This window comes from Mobula hypostoma, chromosome 6 (genome assembly GCF_963921235.1).
Source record: "Mobula hypostoma chromosome 6, sMobHyp1.1, whole genome shotgun sequence".
Classification (NCBI taxonomy): Eukaryota; Metazoa; Chordata; class Chondrichthyes; order Myliobatiformes; family Myliobatidae; genus Mobula; species Mobula hypostoma.
The window spans coordinates 28,178,238-28,200,055 of record NC_086102.1 but is presented as its reverse complement, the minus strand read 5'-3'; the positions used below and the strand labels follow the sequence as shown (position 1 = coordinate 28,200,055).

The 21,818-nt window shown below is 40.2% G+C and overlaps 1 protein-coding gene across 2 annotated transcripts in view; it reads right to left on the bottom strand.

Annotated features, from left to right (window-relative positions):
- LOC134347486 (sorting nexin-9-like) overlaps positions 1-21,818 on the bottom strand; it is a 63,790-nt gene that overhangs the window by 22,509 nt on the left and 19,463 nt on the right. For both annotated transcript variants that reach the window (XM_063049811.1, XM_063049810.1), the window contains exons 3-8: positions 20,145-20,228; positions 18,526-18,565; positions 15,393-15,480; positions 13,961-14,042; positions 12,311-12,436; positions 10,446-10,563 (exon numbers count right to left, since the gene is read on the bottom strand). In XM_063049811.1, the coding sequence (XP_062905881.1) occupies positions 10,446-10,563; positions 12,311-12,436; positions 13,961-14,042; positions 15,393-15,480; positions 18,526-18,565; positions 20,145-20,228 (538 nt within the window). The remainder of the gene's footprint in view (positions 1-10,445; positions 10,564-12,310; positions 12,437-13,960; positions 14,043-15,392; positions 15,481-18,525; positions 18,566-20,144; positions 20,229-21,818) is intronic.

Sequence of the window (21,818 nt, the reverse complement as noted above, 5' to 3'; positions counted from 1 at the left end):
GACATCACCAAGGACCCGCCCAAAAGTTGCTTGTGAGCCATCTCGCTGGTCTGTGAGTGAAGCTGTTCTGAATGATCAGTTGTTCCTGTTCTCTCTGTCTCTCTTCCCCCACCTTGTCCATCGCCATGGCAACGATTACTGCGAACTGAACTACTAACTGGACTGAACTTTGAGTCATTTTGAAATTGGTCAATTTACCCCTAGACAACGATAGAGCTTGATTGATGCTGTTATCTTAATTCTGTGCACATGTGTGGTTATCATTGTTGAATTGTTACATTTATTATCCTTTCGATTACTGTGTTGCTTGTTTCTTTAATAAAACTTTCTTAGTTCTAGTACTCCAGACTCCAACTGAGTGATCCATTTCTGCTGGTTTGGCAACCCAGTTACGGGGTACGTAACACTTTCAAAAAGGTTATTACAGATGTTCTCATTGAAGCGAAGGAGGATGAGAGACGACTTAAGAGAGGTGTTCAAGATTATAAGAGGCACAGATCGAGAGGACACTCAGAGACTTTTTCCCAGGACGGAATGAGCTCATATCGGGGACATAATTTTGAAGTGATTGGAGGAAAGTATAGGGGGTTGTGAGAGGCAATCTTTTTGCAAGGGAGTGCTGAATGCAGAATTCCCTGCCAAGGGTGGTGGTAGAGGCAGGTACATTAGGAGCATTGAAGAACTCTTAGGTAGGTGCATGGATAAAAGAAAAATGGAGTGCTAGGTAGGAGGGAACGGTTAGATTGATCTTAGAGTAGGTTAAAATTTTGGCTCAATATTGTGGGCCGAAGGGCCTGTGCTATGCTGTAATGTTCCATTTTCTATATTCTGGATAACTTACTAGCATTGATACAGGGTTAGTTGAGGGTAGAGATTGGAGAGTAGGGTAAACAGATTGTTTATTGGTTGGACTTTCACTACTTTACAGGGGACCAGAGGGATAATTTCTTAGCCCCCAACATTTCAAATGATTATTAATGCCTTGGATGAAAAGCAGGGTGCAGCACAGCCACACATGCTGATGTTATAAAGCTAGGTGTGTGAGTGAACAGTGAAGCTGACATAAAGAGTCTGCATGTGGACACAGACAGAATGAACAAGTGGGAAAGAAGATGACAGATATAATGTGGGAATAATGTATGTGGTATAATGTGGGAAAATGTGACTTAAAAAGATTAGAAAGAAACACTTGTTTTGAACAGTGAGAATCTAGTAAATACTAGCAACACACACAAAATGCTGGAGGAACTCAGCAGGCCAAGCAGCATCTATGGAAAAGAGTACAGTCGATATTGGTGTGCAGAGGATACTGACTAAAATATTCATGAAAGTCAAAAGGTAAACATGCAAATGTGGTAATGGTCAGAAAATCAAATTTTTTTTTTGGACTTTATTGCAAAGTGGTTGGATTAGAAAAATAAGAGTCTTTCTGAGATACTACAGGGCTTTGGTGAGACATCATATGGAATAGAGACATTGAACCATGCAGTATATGAAATGGCCCTCTTGCCCACTGAGTGTTTGCCTACTGTTAACCAACAGTTTTCAGAACTCATTCATTAACCCCATCTCCATTCTCCCCACATTCTCATCATCTCCTCCCAGATTCTACCCCTTACCTACATACTCGGGGTGATTTACAGAGCCTCTTCATTTTGTTTTCCATATTTTCTATTGCCTCTTCTCAAATTCTTTCAAACTACATCACCTCATATTTATCTATATTAAATTTTAACTGTAATGTAACAGCTTATTTCTAAAGCTCAACAATTTTCTCCTGAAGTTTGCATCGAATCTCCTCACTGTTTATGACATTGTTTGCACAATTTATTCATGGATTCTAGGAATTCTTGGGGTGAGTGGGTGTACTGTATAAATGCAAGAATGATATCATGCATAACTGAGCAGGAAACCTCACTCGTATCAATGATGCTCTGTATATCCCAACACTAGTTTCATATAACAGAAATGCACAATCAAGTGTTACCATTAGTTCAATTATTTGGTATGAATTACATTAAAACTTCAGTCTGAAGAGAATCATATCAAAGGAAACAGGTCCATAACTTAAATACATGAGATAAAAACAGAAAACATAAGAGAGAGAACAGCCTCCCTACAATCAGCTTCAGAATGCCGGAGACAGGTAACTGGGTGACTGTAAGGAGAATGGAGGGAAATTCACTGCCAGTGCAGAGTACACCTGTGGTTGATCTCCTCAATAATAAATATACAATTTTAGATTCTATTGAGGGGGACGACCTACAGGGGTGGAGGGGGTAAAAAGTGACCAGGTCTCTGACACTGAGTCTGTTGCTGTGGCTCAGAAGAGCAGAGAGGTGAAGGAGATTGCAGTGTTGATAGGAGATTCCTTAGTCAGAGGAACAGAGACGAGGTTCTGTGGACATGACAGAGATACCTGGATGGTATGTTGCCTCCAAGGTGACAGGGTCAGAGATGTCTCAGTTAGAGTCCACGACATTCTAAAGGGGGAGTGGGAGTAGCCAGAAGTCTTGGTACATATTGGCACCAATGCCATAGGTAGACAAGGTGAGGAGGTCCTGAAGAGAGATTTTAGGGAGCCAGGTAGAAAGTTGAACAGCAGGACCTCCACAGTAGTAATCTCTGGATTGCTGCCCATGCCACACACCAGTGAGGGTAAGAATAGGATGATTTGGCAGATGAATGCATGGCTGAGGAACTGATGGAGGAGGCAGGGGTTCAAATTTATGGATCATTGAGATCTCTTCTGGGGAACCTATGACCTATACAAAAGACATAGGTTACACTTGAACCCAAGGGGGTACCAATATCCTTGCAGGCAAGTTTGCTAGAGTTGTTCCAGTGGGTTTAAACTAATTTGGCAGGTTGATGGGAACCGGAGTGATAGTGCTGAGGAAGAGATAATTGATTTGCAAACAGAGGCAATGTGTAGAAAGACTCATAGCAAGGAGAGGCTGAAGGTAGGGCAAATTGCAGTCAACAGGATGAGTTGCAGTGTAAAGGGTGGACGAAATCAAAATGGGTGAATACAGGACTGAAGGTATTATATTTGAATGCATGCAGTATATGGAATAAGATTGATGAACTTGTAGCACGGCTACTGATTAACATGTATGATGTTGTGGGTATTACTGGATCATAGCTGTAAAAAGATTATAGCTAGGAGCTTAATGTCCAAAGATTCACATTGTATTGAAAGTGCAAGCAGATAGGCAGAGGGGATGGACTAGCTCTGCTGGTGAAAAATGAAATCAACTCATTAGAAAGAGGTGACTGAAGCTGCTGAATTGTTGTGGCTAGAACAAAGAACTATGGGGGTAAGAAGACCTTGATGGGAGTTGTATACAGACCTCCAAACAGTGGTATACAAAATACAATAGCAGATAGAAAATGCAAATTAACTGAGATAAAGTATGCACTCTGCTAATCTATTGTAACTTGGGAACTCTTCTTAGAATGATTAATTAAAGATTGGTTAATTTCCCTATGAAAGGGGAAATGGAGTCATTGAATGTTATCCAAGTCAATTTGGAAACTTGATTCACCGGATTAAGGGTATAAAATGGGGTGAGCATTTCGGGTATAAGGCTATCACTGAAAAGGTCATGCAAAGATTTTTGCTAATAGATTCCACTTACATTATTTGTTAACACAAAATGTAAAAATTCTACCTTATTGTCTGTTGGAGGCTGACTTTTAACACCTTATCTTTCTAATTTCTGGAAGTATATGGTCACCTGCCAAAAGCACTTTACAAGGTGATGAACATTCAGTATGCAGACTCAATGAAGATTTACTAATGCCTCAGATGTCTGAAACAAATAAACGTATGAAAATTCTGCTCCAAAAAAAAAGAAAATGCATGCCAAATGGACAATGTATGGATGATTTCAATATGCAAGTAGACTGGGAAAATCTGGTTGGTGCTCAATCCCAAGTGGGGGAATTTCTAGAATGTCTATGAAATAGATTTTTAGAGCAGCTTGTGTTTGAGCCCACTCAAGGATCAACTATTCTGGACTGGGTGTTGTGCAATGAATCAGAATTCATGAGAGAGCTTAAGGTAAAAGAATCCTTAGGGGAAAGTGATCCTAATATGATAGAATTCACCTTTGCAATTTGAAGAGGAGAAGCAGATGTATCAGTATTACAGTGGAGTAAAGGGAATTAGAGAGGCATGAGAGGGAAGCTTGCCAAAATTGATTGGAAAAGAACACTGGCAAGGATGATGGCAGAGCAGCAATGGCTGGAATTTCTGGAAGCAATTCGGAAGGCACAGGATATATACATTCCAAAGAGGAAGAAGTATTCCAAAGGCAAGATGTCACAACCATGGCTGACAAGAGAAGTCAATGTCAACATAAAAGCCAAAGTGAGGGCATATAATAGAGTAAATGTTAGAGGGAAGACTGAGGATTGGGAAGGTTTTAAAAACCAACAGAAGGCACATAAAAAAGTCATTAAGTAAAAGATAGAATCCGAAAGTGAGCTAGCCAATAATATTAAAGAGGATACCAAAAGTTTCTTCAGATACATAAAGTGTAAAAGAGAGGTGAGAGTGGATATCAAACCACTGGAAAATGATGCTGGAGAGTTAGTAATGGGGGACATTGAAATGAAAATAATCACTTTCATCAGTCTTCACTGTGGAAGACACTAGCAATATGCTGGAAGTTCAGGGGTGTCAGGGGTCAGAAGTATGTGCAGTTGCCATTATTAGGAAGAAGGTTCTTGGGAATCTGAAAGGTCCAAAGATAGGTAAGTCTCCTTGTTCAGATAGTGTACCACCCAGGGTTCTGAAAGAGGTGGCTGAAGTGATTGTGGAGGCATTATAATGAACTTTCAAGAACCACAAAAGTCTGGAATGGTTGTGGAAGACTGGAAAATTGCAAATGTTACTCCATTTTTCAAGAAAGGAGAGAAGCAGAAGGAAGACAATTACAGGCCTGTTAGTCTGACCTCAGTGGTTGGGAAGATGTTGGAGCCAAGAATGTGGTTCTGGGATACTTGGAGGCACATGATGAAAGAGGCTGTAGTCAACATAGTTTTCTCAAGGAAAAATCTTGCTTGATACATCTGTTGGAAATCTTTGAATAAATAACAAGCGGGATAGACAAAGGAGGCTCGGTTGATGCTGTGTACTTGGATTTTCAGAAGGTCTTTGACAAGGTGCCACATATGAGGCTGCTTATCAAGTTAAAACCCCATGGTATTACAAGAAAGATACTGGCATGAATAAAGCAGTGGCTGATTGGTAGGAGGCAAAGAGTGGGAATAAAGGGAGTTTTTTCTGGTTGGCTGCCCGTGAATAGTGGTGTTCCACAGGGATCTATATTGGGACCAATACTTTTTACATTATATGTCAATGTCTTGGATGATGGAATTGATGGCTTTGATGCAAAGTTTGCGGATGGTAAGAAGATAGGTGGAAAGCAGGCAGTTTTGAGGAAGTAGAGAGGCTATAGAAGGACTTAGACAGCTTATGAGAATGGGGAAAGAGGTAGCATTTGGAATACAGTGTTGGGAAGTGTACGGTCATGCACTTTGGTAGGAGAAATAAAAGGGTAGACTATTTCCTTTACAACCAAGTGGTAAGACCTCCAAAAAGGGATTCCAACCAGCTGTACCATCTCCCCAATTTTGTTTGTCATGGGTATGAACCTCCTCAAATCAGCAGCAGCAGACATAACCTGAGGCCCAGTGTAGGATCCTGGCATCCGACAGCCTGCAATATGGGGGTTCATGGATGACATCACAGTAACCACTGTAACCCATGACCAAGCAAGATGGGTATTGGAAACCCTGGACAATGGAGCTACTTGGGCTCGGATGATCTTCCAGGCCAGGAAGTATGATGATCAAAAAGGGCAAGGTTACTAGCAAATTCAGTTTTCAAGTGCAGGGAGAAGTCAGTCCATCCATAGAGGAAAGCCCAGTAAAGTATCTTGGAAAGTGGTTTAATGCAGCAATGATGGACAGTGCCAACTCCACCGACACTGTAAAGTAGATTGAAGAGTGGCTGAAGAAGATTGACAAAACCGGACTCCCTAGTAAATTTAAGACATGGCTGTAGCAACATGGTCTTCTACCAAGGCTGCTCTGGCTTTTCACAGTGTACGAGTTCCCCAGGACCACTGTAGAAGGCATCAAGAGGAAAGTCAACATGCACCTGCCGAGGTGGCTGGGGATCCGCCCAAGTTTTTCTTCAGTGGCACTCTACATTAAATCAGGCCAGCTACAGCTCTCATTGTTATCGGTAGTGCAGGAGTTCAAGGTGGCCAGTGTAGAGCCGCGTTAACACTGAGGGGCTCTGACAACAAACTAATAAATCAAGCAGGAGTCACAACAAAATCGGGCCGAAAGTGGGCCGCCAACTTGGCTACAGACCAGGCAGTGAGCTCCCTGCAATTAAGAGACAGCATCGGCAACAAATGCCTGGGATGGCAAGGCCTCAGCTCAGCACACTTCTAATAATGGGACAGTGCAAGTGCGAGGGATAGGCATGACATGGTCAAGGCAGAGGTACGGAACCTTGAGGACCAAAGGCAGGTATCAAAAGCGGTGGAGTTGGGGTCACCGGGCGCCTGGACAAAATGGGATCTTACCAAACATAAGATCATTTGGGCAGAGCTTTAGAGACTGGAGCCCTTCCACATTTCTTTCCTCCTGCGGTCCACGTATGACACTCTCCCTACGCCATCACAGCTGCACACATGGGGCCTGAGAGAGGACACTAACAGCAAGCTTTGTGGTCACTGGGGTTCACTAGCACACATATCGTCAGGATGCAAAACAGCTTTAACACAAGGACAGTATAGGTGGCGCCACGACAAGGTCCTGCTGTCCCTTGCTGACACATTGGAGCAGGAGAGGTGTAAAAAGAGACCAGCTGGCAGAGAGGCAAACGGGGCAGTCATTTTCATCAAGGAGAGGGCTATTGCAGTCGTATCAAAGAGGCCTAAATCTAATCTGCTGCAGAACTGCCAAATCATGGGAGCTGAGGGTCGATGTGGGGAAGAAGCTGCAGTTCCCAGAGATGGTGCAGACCAGACATCGTACTGTGGTCCACCAAAGACAAGAAAATCATCCTGGTGTTCACAATACCACGGGAGGACGGATGCAAGGAGGCTCACAAAAGGAAGGTCCTGAAGTACTAGTCTTTAGTCCAGGAATGCAGAGACAAAGGATGGTTGACGTGGCTATTCCCGTGGAGATCGGCTGTAGAGATTTCCCAGCAAGGTCAGCATGGAGGTCACAGTCTGCATTAGGCCTTAATGAAAAGAGCATGAACCAAGCAGCTCACAGGTGGGGGAGGAAGCAGAAAGAGCCTTGTGCTGGATATGGAACAGGTAAAAGGAGTTGAGCTGGAGGTCAGCAGCAGATGGGCAGTGACTTGGCCGCCACTGCTGACCCACCAGCTGGAGAGTGTAGTGGTTAAGGGTGGAAACACTGTATGAAGGTTGGGCAATCTGTGAAAGGGTGTCCTTTTAGAATGGTGATGAGGAGGCATTTCTTCAGCCAGAGAGTGGTGAATCTGTGGAATTTGTATCCACTGGTGTCTGTGGAGGGCAAGTCTTTGTGTTTACTTAAGGCAGAGGTTGGTAGATTCTTGATTGGTCAGGGTATGAGGGGATATGGGGAGAAGGCAGGAAACTGGGGCAGAGAAGGGGAAAATGGATCAGCCATAATGAAATGGTTGAGAAGCCTTGATGAGCCAAATGGCCTAACTCTGCATCTATCTCTTATGGTCTAAAATGACGCAAACAGGTCAGGCAGCTTTGGTGAAAAGAGAAACGGTTAATGTTTGAGGGCCAGGACCCCTTCTTTTTCTGCAGTAGTTACAGCCTTTTCTGGTTGCATTTCAAATTTCCAGAATCTGCAACTTATTTTTCGATTTTCCTAAACGTATGGACTCTGAGTGTGGGAATTATTGAGAAAAAGATGTGTCTTATTTCTAAATGTTAGTACATTTCCTGTTAATCCTTCTTTTATAAATGATTTTATTTAATTAAATATTTATATATTTGGTGCTTGGAAAATAGGTACTGAGGGGATGCCAGGGGTAAGTTTTTCCACACAGAGAGTGGTGAGTGTGTGGAATGCACTGCCGACAGCGGTTGTGGAAGCGGATACCATAGGGTCTTTTAAGAGCCTCTTAGGTAGGTACATGGAGCTCAGAAAAATTGAGGGCTCTGCGCTAGGGAAATTCTAGGCAGTCTCTAGAGTAGGTTACATGGACGGCACAACATTGTGTTATGCCTGTAATGGGCCTGTAATGTGCTGTAAATTTCTATGTTCTATGTTCTAAATGTTAACATATTTTAAAACTGTCTTGAACGTCAGAGCTATTCTATTGGAAGATAACTTTGCAGATCACTTGCAACTTTAATGGAAGCTAGAAAGTGCACTTGTAACTTTGCTGGTTCATAAATCCTGCCCAGTCATTCCTGCTCGAGGTCTTATTGCCATTTAAACCTTATGCCTATCTTAAGGAAGCAGAGACTCAGCATGAGCAGCTTTTGGCATCTGTTCTAACAACATTCTGACAACCCTTCTTTGTAACTTACATTTTTCTATTTTGTGCAGCAATGTGGATAAATACAATTTTCTACTATAGCCTCCACCTCCCACATTTTTGTTTATTCATTCAGTTTGTCTATACCCCTTTGAAAGCTCCTCCTCATTCACAATCTCATTAATTCCTTTAATTATTCTTTAGTTTTGACAATTATCTTTGCCTATGTTGATTTTCCCTTGCATAATGGGTAGGGAAGCATGCAAGATTAATTATCCATAATCACTGTCACAGCAATTCTAACCATATCTGTACAGATTTAGTTAAAAGGAATATTTTAAAATGAAATATACAGACAGAAACATCAGGAGAAACTGTTCTTCAGTATTATTCTGTTGTTGTTATTAATTCCCTTGCTTTTTGGTCATTTAATTACCAGTAGCCATGGAGAGTTGAGGCCTTTTAGATTATAATGTAGGTCATCAATACAAATTAGTGATGTGAACTAGCCACCCATAACAGTCCATAAGACCATAAGATACAGGAACAGAATTAGGCCATTTGGCCCAACAAGTCTGTACTTGGCTGATTTATTATTCCCTCCTAGTCCCACTCTCCTGCCTTCTCCCCATAACCTTTGATGTTCTAACTAATCAAGAACCTATCAAACTCCGTTTTAAATACACCCACTGACTTGGCTACAACTTCTATCTGTGGAAATAACTTCACCATCCCCTGGCTAAAGAAATATCTCCTCATCTCTGTTCTGATGGAATATCCTTCTATTCTGAGGCTGTGCACTCTGGTTCATGACCCCCCCACTATTGGAAACATCCCCTGCTCATCCACTCTATTCAGGCCTTTCAGTATTTGGTAGGTTTCGCTGATATCTCCCCTTGTCCTTCTAAACTCCAGCGAGTACAGCCCACAACCTTCAAACACTCCTCGAATATTAACCCTTTCATTCCTTGGATCATTCTTGTAAACCTCCCTTAAATTTTCTCCAACCCCAGCACATCCCATCTTAGATAAGGAGTCCAAAACTGCTCACAAATACCCACATAGCCCTGGATTTTTCTTTCATCTATATGCCTATCTAAGAGGTTCATTAGCATTCCTAATGTATCTGCCTTTACAACCACCCTAGAAGTGCATTCTAAGCACCTACCACTCTGCGTTTAAAACCTACCTCTGACATCTCCCCTATTCCTTCCTCCAAACACCTTAAAATTATGACCCCTCGTATTAGTCACGCAGTGTGAAAAGTAGCAGACCCAATACTGACCCCAGGGAACACCAGCAGCCAGCCAGAAAAGTCCCTTTTATTCCCAGTCTTTGTCTTCTGCAATTGTGCTGATCTTCTATCCATACTAGTACCTTGCCTGTAATAACATGGGAACTTATTTTGCTTAGCAGCCTTGTGTGTGGTACCTTGTCAAAAGCCTCGTGAAAAATGAAGAAAGCAACATCCACTGACAGTCTTTTGTCTGACCTGCCTGTTCATGCAGTTGGGCAAGATCATTCCCTTGAATTTAATTGCAGCCCTTAGAAGTTGTCCACTGGTCAAATCAACGTTGAGCACATGCTTTTTCTTTTGAAACTATAATATTTGTAATCTTCATTGTTGCCCATGGCAAGATGCTATTTCACAAACATTATTCCCCTACAATAGATAGTATCTAATCCTGTTGCAAATATATACTGTAATCATATCACTTCAACATGATAGTGTGTGAACACAACTCAGCTCAATTGGAGTCCAATCAAATAAAGTCAACAAAAGCAGGTTATATTTCTCAATTTTATGACCCAGGTATGTAAGCATTACAAGTAAAACTTATTATTTTCAAGTTGCCGTGATTGCAGAGATAACATTAACGGTAGTCGACTATAAAACAATGCAAATTTATTTTTAACCAATGCTTACATGGAACGTCTTTTTCTGGAAGTAGAGGGATTGGGATTGCTGAACCAAACTTCTCTAATAGTCGACCGTACAGCCAATCAAAATGCTTGTATCGATGGTAAACCGATACAGTTGTGTCCTAAAAATAACGGCAAGTTAACTTTAAAATTGATAATGTACGCAAAAGTTCTTGTCAAGAAATAATGTAAATGTGAAATCCAGGAATTCTGACTGGAAAAATAGTTCTGAACGACTTAATGCACTGTTCAAAAGATACAGCAAGATCTCTTTCTGAACTGTGATTTCATCATCTACATTAAGGCAAAATTTTAGTATTAGGACTAACCGTTTAAACGTATTTCCATTTATGCTACAGACCACTAGTTTCATGCAGTTTTTAAATGTCTATAAATCTGGAAAAACACTGAAAACATTGATTGTTTTATATTTACATGGCAAGAAATCAAAGATAACTGATGTCGTCATGCACACTTGTTATCCACCCTGTTGCGAGAGGTAGTTCATTGATTCTATTATGGCTGTTGGATCTACTGAGTATGCCCGCAAGAAAATGAATCTCAGGGTTACATGTAGTGACATTTATGTATTTTGATAGTTTTCTATTTTGTTGTACCAAGAGCTTTTTATTATGTTGCACCGAACTTAAAGATAATCCAGGTAATGATTCAATGATGATGTTGTGATTTTACATTCATATCTTCCCTGCTTACAACACACCAACATCATGCAGCTTTGCTGAGGTAACAGATACAACAGCAGTGTGGATTTGTTACTGGGCTGGGACTAAATGATCAGGACATGAATGATCTACCTGGCTGTATTAAAACCCAACCCCAATTCTAATTGATCACTGAAAATTATTGTGTTAGTGCCTTTCTCCTGGCCCGATCAAATCTTACGTATATATTATTGTCCAGAATCCAGACCCAGACTCGACACATGTTCCCACTTGACTCAATATTGCAGAATCCCCATATGTGTTCACATTTTAAAATCATGTCACTGTATAGCATCCTTGGGTGTAGTTATTTCTTTTTCCCTTTCCACTTGACATCCCTGGAATGAATGGAAAGACTGATCTGAAGTGATTATTTGTTTCTAAGCCTTTGTAAAAGTCTTTCTGTTAACAGGCCACCTTTATTCCCCCTGCCATGACAGCCCTATAAGTGGAGTTCCAGTGAACCAACCTTCACTGGGGATCAAGGGTGAAAGTGAAATGTTTCAGGGGAAACTTCTTCACTCAGAGGGTTGAGAGAGTGTGGAACGAGCTGCCAGCACAAGTGGTGAATGCGAGCTCGATTTCAATATTTAAGTGAAGTTTTGATGGGTACATGGATGGTAGGGGTATGGAGAGCTATGGTTCCGGTGCAGGTCAATGGGACTAGGCAGTTTAAATGGTTTGGTATGGACTAGATGGGCCTTTTTCCGCGCCTACTTTTCTATGACTCTGTTTTACTAATACCTCTCCCGATATATCCTGCCATTGTCAAAGATCTTTTCACATCTACATCTATGATTGTCTGTTCCTGTAATCCTTTTTGAATCTTGCCATTTGGTTTATGTTATCTTTCCATCCTTCCTAAACACCTAACTTTTAATAGCACTTTTTATTAAATGACTGCAGTTTTAGGGGAATATTGTTTTTAGCATAACTTTAAGATCCTGTTGTTGGAAACACAGTGAGTAATAATGGAAGGACATTTATAATGGAGAAGCTGTTCCCAATCTATTCCTCTTTGAAGAAGGAGTTAATAATCAAAATAATCATGCTAACTGTTTATCCACGATCATTTCCAACAAAGGTTCCCTGCTCCAGTTTTCAGTTCATTATAAACCCTACCACCCAAGAAAAAAAGGACACTTACATTAGGTGTAATTTGATAAGAAATAAATTTCTTCATGCCTGAATATTTAGTTTCTAGCTGAGGATTAGTTACAGTGCATTCCAGTGGTACTATTGGATAAACCCATGATGCTCCATGTTCATTGAACTAAGACAAAAGAAAAACCATGTTAATTTAATTTGTTTCACATAAAATAATGATTATTCAGACAGGCTATAAGCAAATATAATTATATATTATTTTCTATATTATTGAAACTACACAATATGTAGAAGCATGAACATAATTGAAGGTAATTTAACAGTGTGTACTATTTGAAGAAATACTGAAGTATAATATTCTGCTATTGGATTTACTTTAACCCAGTCAATCGATAATTGATCAAATAGGTAGAGTTCAGAAATTTTAGAAAATTCTGCAGCATTCTCTTGCTCTTCAAAATAGTTATAGAACATTACAGCACAATGCAGGCCCTTCAGCTCATGATATTATGCCAACATTTTAACCCAGTCTAAGATTAATCTATTCGGGGCAGCTGGTGGTGCAATGGCATCAGCACTAAATTTCAAGGCAGATGGTCCTGAGTTTGAATTTGGCCAGGTCCCAACCTGCAGCAGTATCTGTGAGGAAGAAAGGCATGGCAATCTACTTCTGCGTCTTGCCACGAGAACCCTATGGACAACTAAACTACACTATGTTTTGCCATGAGTTGACAACGGCTCAACAGCACTCAACAACAAGATCAATCTAATCTTCCCCTCCTATATAGCCCTCCATTTTTGTATCATCCATGTGCCCCATCTAAAAATGTCCCTAATGTATCTGCCACTATCAACACCACCCCCCCATGGCAGCACATTCCATGCACCCACCACTTATCACTGGCATCCCGCAATACCTTCCGCCAATCACCTTAAAATGATGCATCCTCGTGTTAGCCATTTCTGCCTTGGGGAAGAAGTCTCTGGCTTTCCACTTGATCTATGCCTCTTATCATCTTCTACACCTTTATGAGTGCTTTAATTTAGAGAATGGTGGTCGTTCATGGCATGAAGCCATGTTGAATTCCTTGCTTATCCCTGCATTGGCCAGTGTTGACACTGATCAACGTAAAATTGGCCTGGTGTTTAAAAATAGCTTCTAGGTTATTTTGGTCTGAATTTCACTTTAGACAACAGCTACCTTCAATCCAGCGATACTCAGCTTGATAGGAGTGAGAGCTTTCAGCTTCAGTCCCAAATGGCTGAAAGTCAACACTGCTACCAGCAGTAGAATGCAACATCTTTGGCTGGGCTACTTACTTAAATGTGGGACCTATGACTGTGCATTTTCATTTTGCTAACACTTCCACAAACTGAGTAACTGAGATCTCAGAAGTTTCTGAATTCAAGATACATAAAAATAGATCTCTGTCCCCCTTTCTATTGTGAACTCTTACTGGACAGTAGTTCTTGCCACAATCCACAATATTCTCTTCTTTGTAACTCACAAAGGTTACACTGAGGAGAAAAAAAATGCCCTTCTTCTTTGAATGCATCTTGATTCTTGCCCACAAGCAGTTTGATCATCGATCTCTCAGATATTATCATGTGCACAAACTTAACAATGGAATTTGAAGGATCGTGTATTAAAATATCAAATTAACAACTATGATGATTACATTCTACTTACTGCTAGTTGAATTTTTGTGGTTGTCTTTACAGTTTTTCCAGAAATGAAGGGCTCAGCTTCTGTTTTTGTAACCTGATACAATCTACAAGAAAGCCATAACCATATTAAGGTAAAACCCAGACTGCACCCAGACCCCTAAGTCTGTTTATATCAAGGAATACTTTTTCCTATGTGCACAATATGAGGACAATGTTGATAAGTTGATAATTTTCTTTGAACACCACATATTCTGCACATGGAGTGTAATTAAAAAGACAACCAAACCAGCAGCATTTCCTCTGCTAGATACCTTATACCTGAGGATGCCTTAGAAAATGTGGTTTCATCTTTGACAAAGATGGACTTGGGAACAACGATGAAATATAAATATACAGATTTATACACAAAAGGCATTTTAATCATATTAGATAATTGGATATGTTACTGTAGAACAGCAGCAGCCTGTTATCTTAGCCATTATTAATCTCATAAATTAAAAGGATTTAATGGATAGAAAGCTGTCTAAACAGATGCGTATTGAGTGGCTGTTTTTTGAGCCAGAAGGAAATGTAGAAAGCAGTTGGTACTGCTTCTCAGTAATGCTCAATACTCATGTTAACAATGTCATCATGGTGATAGAAAGGAAGTTGGATAAGAACTGGAAATGGTTAAAAAAAGAATAGGGATATCAGGAAAAGAATGAGATTAATTGAATTGCATTTGGAAAGAACAGGCATGTACTCAATAGGCTGAATTGCCTTTTTCCCTCCCATAACCATGCTGTGATTCTGAAAGCAATACAAAGCCACTTCATTAGAGTATTACCTGACAAAGTCTGTCACAAAGTCACGCAAAAAGTTATTTGTGGAATTTGTTTGGGACTGCTGCTCTTTTGATTTTTATAAATGACTTGTATGTGGAAATGGAGGGATTGGTTAGTAAACTTGCAAGTGCCACAAAGATTTGAGGTGTTATGGATAGTGTAGAAGTTTGTCATAAATTTATATGTGAAGCAAGACCTAGAAATTTCAAACATGACCCTGTTTCAACTCAAAAGGCAAATTCTTCTCTCTTTGACCACAATGATTCCTACCCCGGTGTGGTAAACCATATATGTATGTTGTAGCTGGGTTGCCTGTCTGGACATGCCCCTCTGCTGGCTGCCTCTGTGGCTCCTCCCACAGACCCTTGAATAAAGGCAATTGGGCCTTGGCTCCTCCTCTCAGTCCAGAGGCAGACACTCAGCATGCTGGAGATCACATTTTACTGCGAATAAAAGCCTTTCAGTATTTACTCTACTTCCAGTCTTTTGGAGTTATTGATGGTGCATCACCCAGCTGGGTAGATCAAATGGTACAAGATCCTACTGAAAATCAGAAATGTTGACTTCTTTGTCTCATCACCCATCTTCTGCTCAAGTGCAAACCTTATCAAATGTAAAGTAAAAATTTACCTTCTAGATCCTTTAGGACACTGTTTGCTACTGCCTCCCTTATCCTCTGGTTCAGTGGTAATTATTTCATAGTCTTGGTCAATCGATTCTGTGTAAGAATGGCAAACGCTTACATGTACACATTGATACATTCAAACTTTAAATAATCTTGTTTCAAATCTTGTCATCTGAAGCCTAGTAAGATTCATGCAATATTATATTGAAGTCTGCATTTATTCCAAGTATGCTGGTGATTCGAAACTGAATGACAGTGTGGGCTATGAAAAGGATGCAGAAGGGAACAGGGAAAGACTAAGTGAAAAGGCAAGGGCAAGGCACAAGGACTACAACATGAAGAAACATAGGGTCATCCATTTTATTTGAGAAAGTGGAAAGCTGGAGCATTTTTTAAAATGACAGGTTGAAAAGTATTGATTTTTGGAGCATTGTATGGACTAATAATTGAAAATTAACAACCAATTACTGCTATCAATTGAGATGGCAACCAAATCTTGGTCTGTATTGCGAGAGATTTTGAGTACAAGAGTGAAAATATATTGGTTTACTTGTAATGGACCCCTGTAAGATTGCACCAGGAATATTATGTACATATCTAGTCTCCCTAATGAAGGAAGGATAAACTTACGGGAGTACAAAGGAGAGCGACCAGTTTGATTGTGCTATGTGATGGAGAAAACGGAAACTGGGCCTGCTGCTCACTGAGGTTTGGAAGAATGAAGAGTAAACTCATTGCAATATAGAAAATTATAATAGGAATTGGTCGGGGGAGATGCAAGGATGATATTACCCAGGCTGGAGGTCTAGTAGCAGAGACCATAGTGATAAAACAAGGGATTAGACATTAAGGATCAAGATGAGAAGACATTTCCTCACCCAGAGGGTAGCAAATCCTTGAAAATATCTGTCCAAAAGCATTGCTGTTTATACTCAAAACAGATTTATACATCTCTATTTGCGGAATCGAGGGTTTAGTGCATGTAAATGACATTGAGATGAAAGGGAACAGTGAACTTATTGAATAGCAGAGAGGTTGTAAGGTGCCAAATGGCTTTTGTGCCTCATGTACTTATTGTCGCTGGAACTGTTTCACAGGAAAGAAAATTGTTAAATGTGTTTGAATTAATGACTTCAATTTGGCCTCATAATGGGCCATCAAATAACTACATTGCACAATTCTACTATTTTTCTGGAACATCCCGAAGGTGAATATGAAATATAACTAGGAGGCATTCTGTCATGTGCTGTTCCTCTGGAGGCTGGCTGAAAAAATAGACAGTAGCAACCAAATGTGACCCAGTGTTTGTGTCAAAGCACTTTGCAGTTATATACCTGAAGGAGAACATCTTGGCAGCATTTTCAATCAAGCTTTAGCATCAAGCCACTCAGATGAGCAACAAACAAAGGTCATATGCATCATAAAACATCCCACGTACTCTTAAAAAGAATAACCTCCTCAGCTGTCAACATGATAGATTTTGCAAGAAGAAAGGGGTGGCTAATTTGTAGAATTATATCGATGATGTAGAAATAGAAAGATCTTGATATAGATCTCTGAATGTGAAAAGACAACTGGACCAAGCGGCTAACAAAGGAAAATGGAATCTAAGTTGCATGAGCTGAAAAAGTAAAAAAGCAAAGAAACTTCACAGAACACTGGCGAGGCCACTGAAGTATTGTATAATATTGATCAAGCCATTTTAAGACAGATGTGAAGCCCCAGAGAAGGTGCAAAAAAGATTTACTAAAGTAGTCCCAGAGAAGAGGAAACACTTATGAAGTTACTTTAGTGAAGCTGTGGCTGTTCCTTTCAGATCAGAGAAGGCTGAAAAAAAAAGATGTATAATATCATGGATAAATAAAAATGAACTCTCCTTATGAACAGAGACTCAAGGACAAGAGGACAAATAGACAAATCATCGAGGGTGATACAAGAAAAAGTGTTTATTCATTGTGTATGAATAACAGTTCACTGAAAATGTGGTGGATTGGATGCAGATTTACAAAAAGGAATAGTATAAATATGTGAAGGTAAACATTTCCTAAGAGAAAGAGAGGGAAATGGGATTGACTAGATTACTCCATGCAGAATCAATACGACACTCTTCAGTCCCAGAATTATTCAAAATAGAAGAGGACATGGAGATAAATTGTTAAGGAAATGCATTAAATGTTTTTTTGGAGACCTATGGAATACTTATTATGAAACTGAATGCTTAGGTTTAATGTGAGAGGCAGCAAATTGTGATATGAATTCCTGACAGGAATTATACAATGACATTATTCCATTCTATCATTCTTTGATCAAGTTTAGGATATTTGTCACTCCAGTTACTCCTTATATAATAGAAAGACCGAGAAGAAACAAATTTCCCAAAATCAGCAAAATCAAAGCCTGGTAGTTTGTTAAATAAAATTCTTGTTGAACACTGACTTACTGCCTGCTTTTCCCCACCTTTGGCCTGTAACTACTTTTTTTCAGCTCTGAAATGTTATTCAGTTCTGTTTCTACTTCTCAATTCCTGTGTGTTGAACAAATGAAATTCTCCAGCTTCCTACTCACCTTCTTGTTTCTATTTTCCATTCAGTCAAAAACATCTACTGGACAGAAGTCAAAATTGCGCTATGATGATAATCCTGTTACCTCAAGCCATGCCAAATTCCACTTTAATCCCCACCTAGGCTTCATCCTTGCACCAGTCCATCCTTATATTCCTGAATACACTCTTCACTGTCATCATCCTGACCCACATTATTTCCTGCTTCCCCAACTCCAGTTCTATCTCTAGCTTCACCATTACCAACAAGTCCTACCAGTTCTCCCCTCAGTATCTGCAGATGTTTTGTAAATTGACTTTTCCTTGACCAAACCTTCCCTGCACAGTTAATTGGCTGTCTACAACCCAATGAGGTACTTCAAGGTGCATTTCTGAACACTTTGGGTGCGACAGCAAGTTAAGTTGGTGCAAGTTATAAAAAATTACATGTGATAGTCTCAAAGACTGTGTGCCTATGTTCAGAAACGTCAAACACCAGACTTTGTAACTATGCAATGAAGCAACTTGCAGCAAAAAGATGAAAAAGTAATCAACAGACATGAAAAGAAACTCATGAATATAAAAATCCCAATACATACCTGAAGTGTCTGAATAGCTGCGAGATTTCTTTGATCTGAGCTATTAAAAGAAGATTGATGAGAAACCTTGTTCACAGGTTATTATCAAGTAGGAAAACATATTCTATAGTTAAGCACTGGCAGCAGAGGTCAAAGAAACCTTTGGTGATCTACACTGTTATGAAACATCATAGTTACATTTATATGAATTCTAAGAATAAATTTAAAAACTATCACTTGCACAGGACTAGATTTATTTTATTTGCTTTATTTTTCAATGCAGAGGCAGGAGATTATCCTGCAGTCATGGCGCAAAGTTTTTTTTTGTTTTTCGCTTTTAGAGATCCTGTACTGTCGATAAAAATACAGATTTCAATAGATTTCTGTTGGAAGAGGAAGTTAGTCACTTCCTGAAATATTTGAAAAAAAGGTACCTATATTGTGCATCAAAGTTCAAAGTAAATTTTTTTTATCAAAGTACATTATGTCACCATGTTCAACCCTGAGATTCATTTCCTCGCAGGCACAATAAAAAAACTCATAATGGAATAATAACCATAATAGAATCATTGAAAGACCGCACCAGCTTGGGCATTCAACCAGTGTGCAGAAGACAAAAAAAAACTGTGCAAATACACAAGGAATAATATAATTATAATAATAATAATAATTAAATAAGCAACAGAGAACATGAGATGAAGAATCCTTGAAAATTAGTCTATAGATTGTGGGAACGTTTCAATGGTGGGGCAAGTGAAGTTGAGTGAAGTTATCCCCTTTGGTTCAAGAGCCTAATGGTTGAGGGGTAGTAACTGTTCCTGAACCTGGTGGCGTGAGTCCGAGGCTCCTGTACCACCTTCCTGATGGCAGCAGTGAGAAGAGAGCATGACCTGGGTGGTGGGGGTCCCCGGTGATGGATGCTGCTTTTCCTGCGACAGCTCTTTATGTCCATGTAGTCAATGGTGGGGAGGGCTTATCCACTACTTTTTGTACCTTTTGCATCAAGGGTACTGTTTAAGAGCAACAATGACCAGGAATGAAACAAGTTGTCAAAGAAACATTGGGTATACAATGTCGGAGGGGATGGTGGAGGTCGTGTTGGGACAGAAACAGAATAGTCCAGAAATAAAATATTCAGGTCCATATAATGACATTTCAGTCCATTCTATGATATTCCGTATGCAACACCACTGCAGCATTTATTACTGCCAGTGTAGATTGACTTTGAAAGCAAATTTGTTCCCTTTACACAATTCGTCTCACTCAAAGTGAACTTGAGGCTACAATGATGCATTTCCTTGGCTTAGAATTAATAAATATTAACAACTGTTTACAACTTTTTGTCACATGCACCATGAAGTGAACCGTTGGGAGCTAGGACTGTAGCAGGATTGGTGAAATTCACAAGTGTGCCTGCTGCACATGAAGTATTCTGCAGCTGATCAAAATAACATGACAGTTAGTTGCAGTATGGCGACACAAATCTGACGTAGTGTATGTTTACATATTAGCTTATTGAATACAGTAAAAGACATAGTTGCACCCAACAACAATCTTGAGCTCCCACTGTACATTAGTCCAACAAGTGTAACAATAATGATACAGAATCCCCTTAGTTATCATTCTCCATCTTAACATACCTCAGCTGCGTCTATTTCTTCATAATTCGAGTCAATGTCACAGGTTTCGTCAATCTCAGGATGTGACGCAGCGCCCGTCAGCAACTAGATAGATTTTAAAATAATGAAGTTTAGGTGTTGAATAAGTAGTTGCAATTTTACTTACAAATTTATAAGTTTCAATTATCATTGTTTCCTAAACAAAAAGACATGTAAAACTAAAATCAGTTTGCGATGTCATAAAATGTTATTGCAACCAGGATGGGACAAATAAATGATTCTCTTGCATTTCTTTGTTCTACTGTGAATGCCTGCAAGAAAATTAATCTCATTTGGTGACACATATGTACTTTGATAATAAACTTACTTTGAAATTTCAAATAGTCGCTATTTTTCTTGTACAGTTATACATTCTTCCAGTAAGATGGCGGCTCGTGCAGACGCAGGAGCCTCTCAGGGGCCAAACAAGCATGCTCTTTTCTTTGTTACATTTTTTTTTACTATCATAAGACTATAATGAACTCCAATACGGGTGCAGCTGGTCTACTACATCAGTGAGCTGCTTGTTGTTCGGCGTAGCTGACTAAGGTGTCGTAGGAGCCGGCTGGTGGTTCGGAGAAGGGGAGTGCACTTGGTGGGCCACAGGGGTCATACTGGGTTCGGAGCAGCTGAACTGGATGCAGACCATGCTGCTACCTGCTACTCAAAGGCGGTGTGCAGAGAAACCATGAGTGACTATCTTGGACATTTCTCTTGCAATCACAAGACCCTATTAGACATTAATTGCTGCAGGCCTTTTTCTCTTATTTGGTGATGAGACAGGTGGTGAGGCAGCAGCATAGCCTCAGTTATAGCAAGCACTGGGTCTCAAGCCACAGGCTTGCCTGCTGCTGCAGTCTAGATGAGGAGACGCCGGAAGCAGTGTAGCATGGTGTCCGTGCTCAGTTGGGGGTGGCCGCTCCTGTCAGTGCTGCCCTCCAGTGTTTGATCAGTGGAATAACAGGTTCGATTTCCCGGAACCATCATTGTGTGGGACTCGATACTCAGGGTCTTGGAGTAAAAATGTATTTTCTAACGTGACTATATTTTCTTTTCCTTTCTCACTATTTTGAATGCACGTGTATGTTTTTTCACATTGGTCCCAGAGGAACTTGGAGGCACATGATAAAATAGGCCATAAGTCAGCATGCTTTCCTCAAGGGAAAATCTTGCCTGACAAATCTCTTGGAATTCTTTGAAGAAATAACAAGCAGGATAGACAAAGGAGAATCTGTTGATGTTGTGTACTTGGATTTTCAGAAGGCCTTTGACAAGTCTGCTTAGCAAGCTACGAGCACATGGTATTACAGGAAAGATACTAGCATGGATAAAGCAATGGCTGTTTGGCAGGAGGCAAAGAGTGGGAATAAAGGGAGCCTTTTCTGGCAGGCTGCCGGTGACTAATGGCATTCCACAGGGTCTGTGTTGCAACTGATTCTTTTTATGTTATATATCAATGATTTGGACGATGGAATTGATAGCTTTGTTGAGAAGTTTGCAGACCATATGAAGATGGGTGGAGGGGCAGGTAGTCTTGTGGAATTAGACAGGCTACAGAGGGACTTACGCAGATTAGGAGAATGGATAAAGAAATGGCAGATGAAACGCAGTGTTGGGAAGTAGATGGTCATGCACTTTGGTAGAAGAAATGAAAGC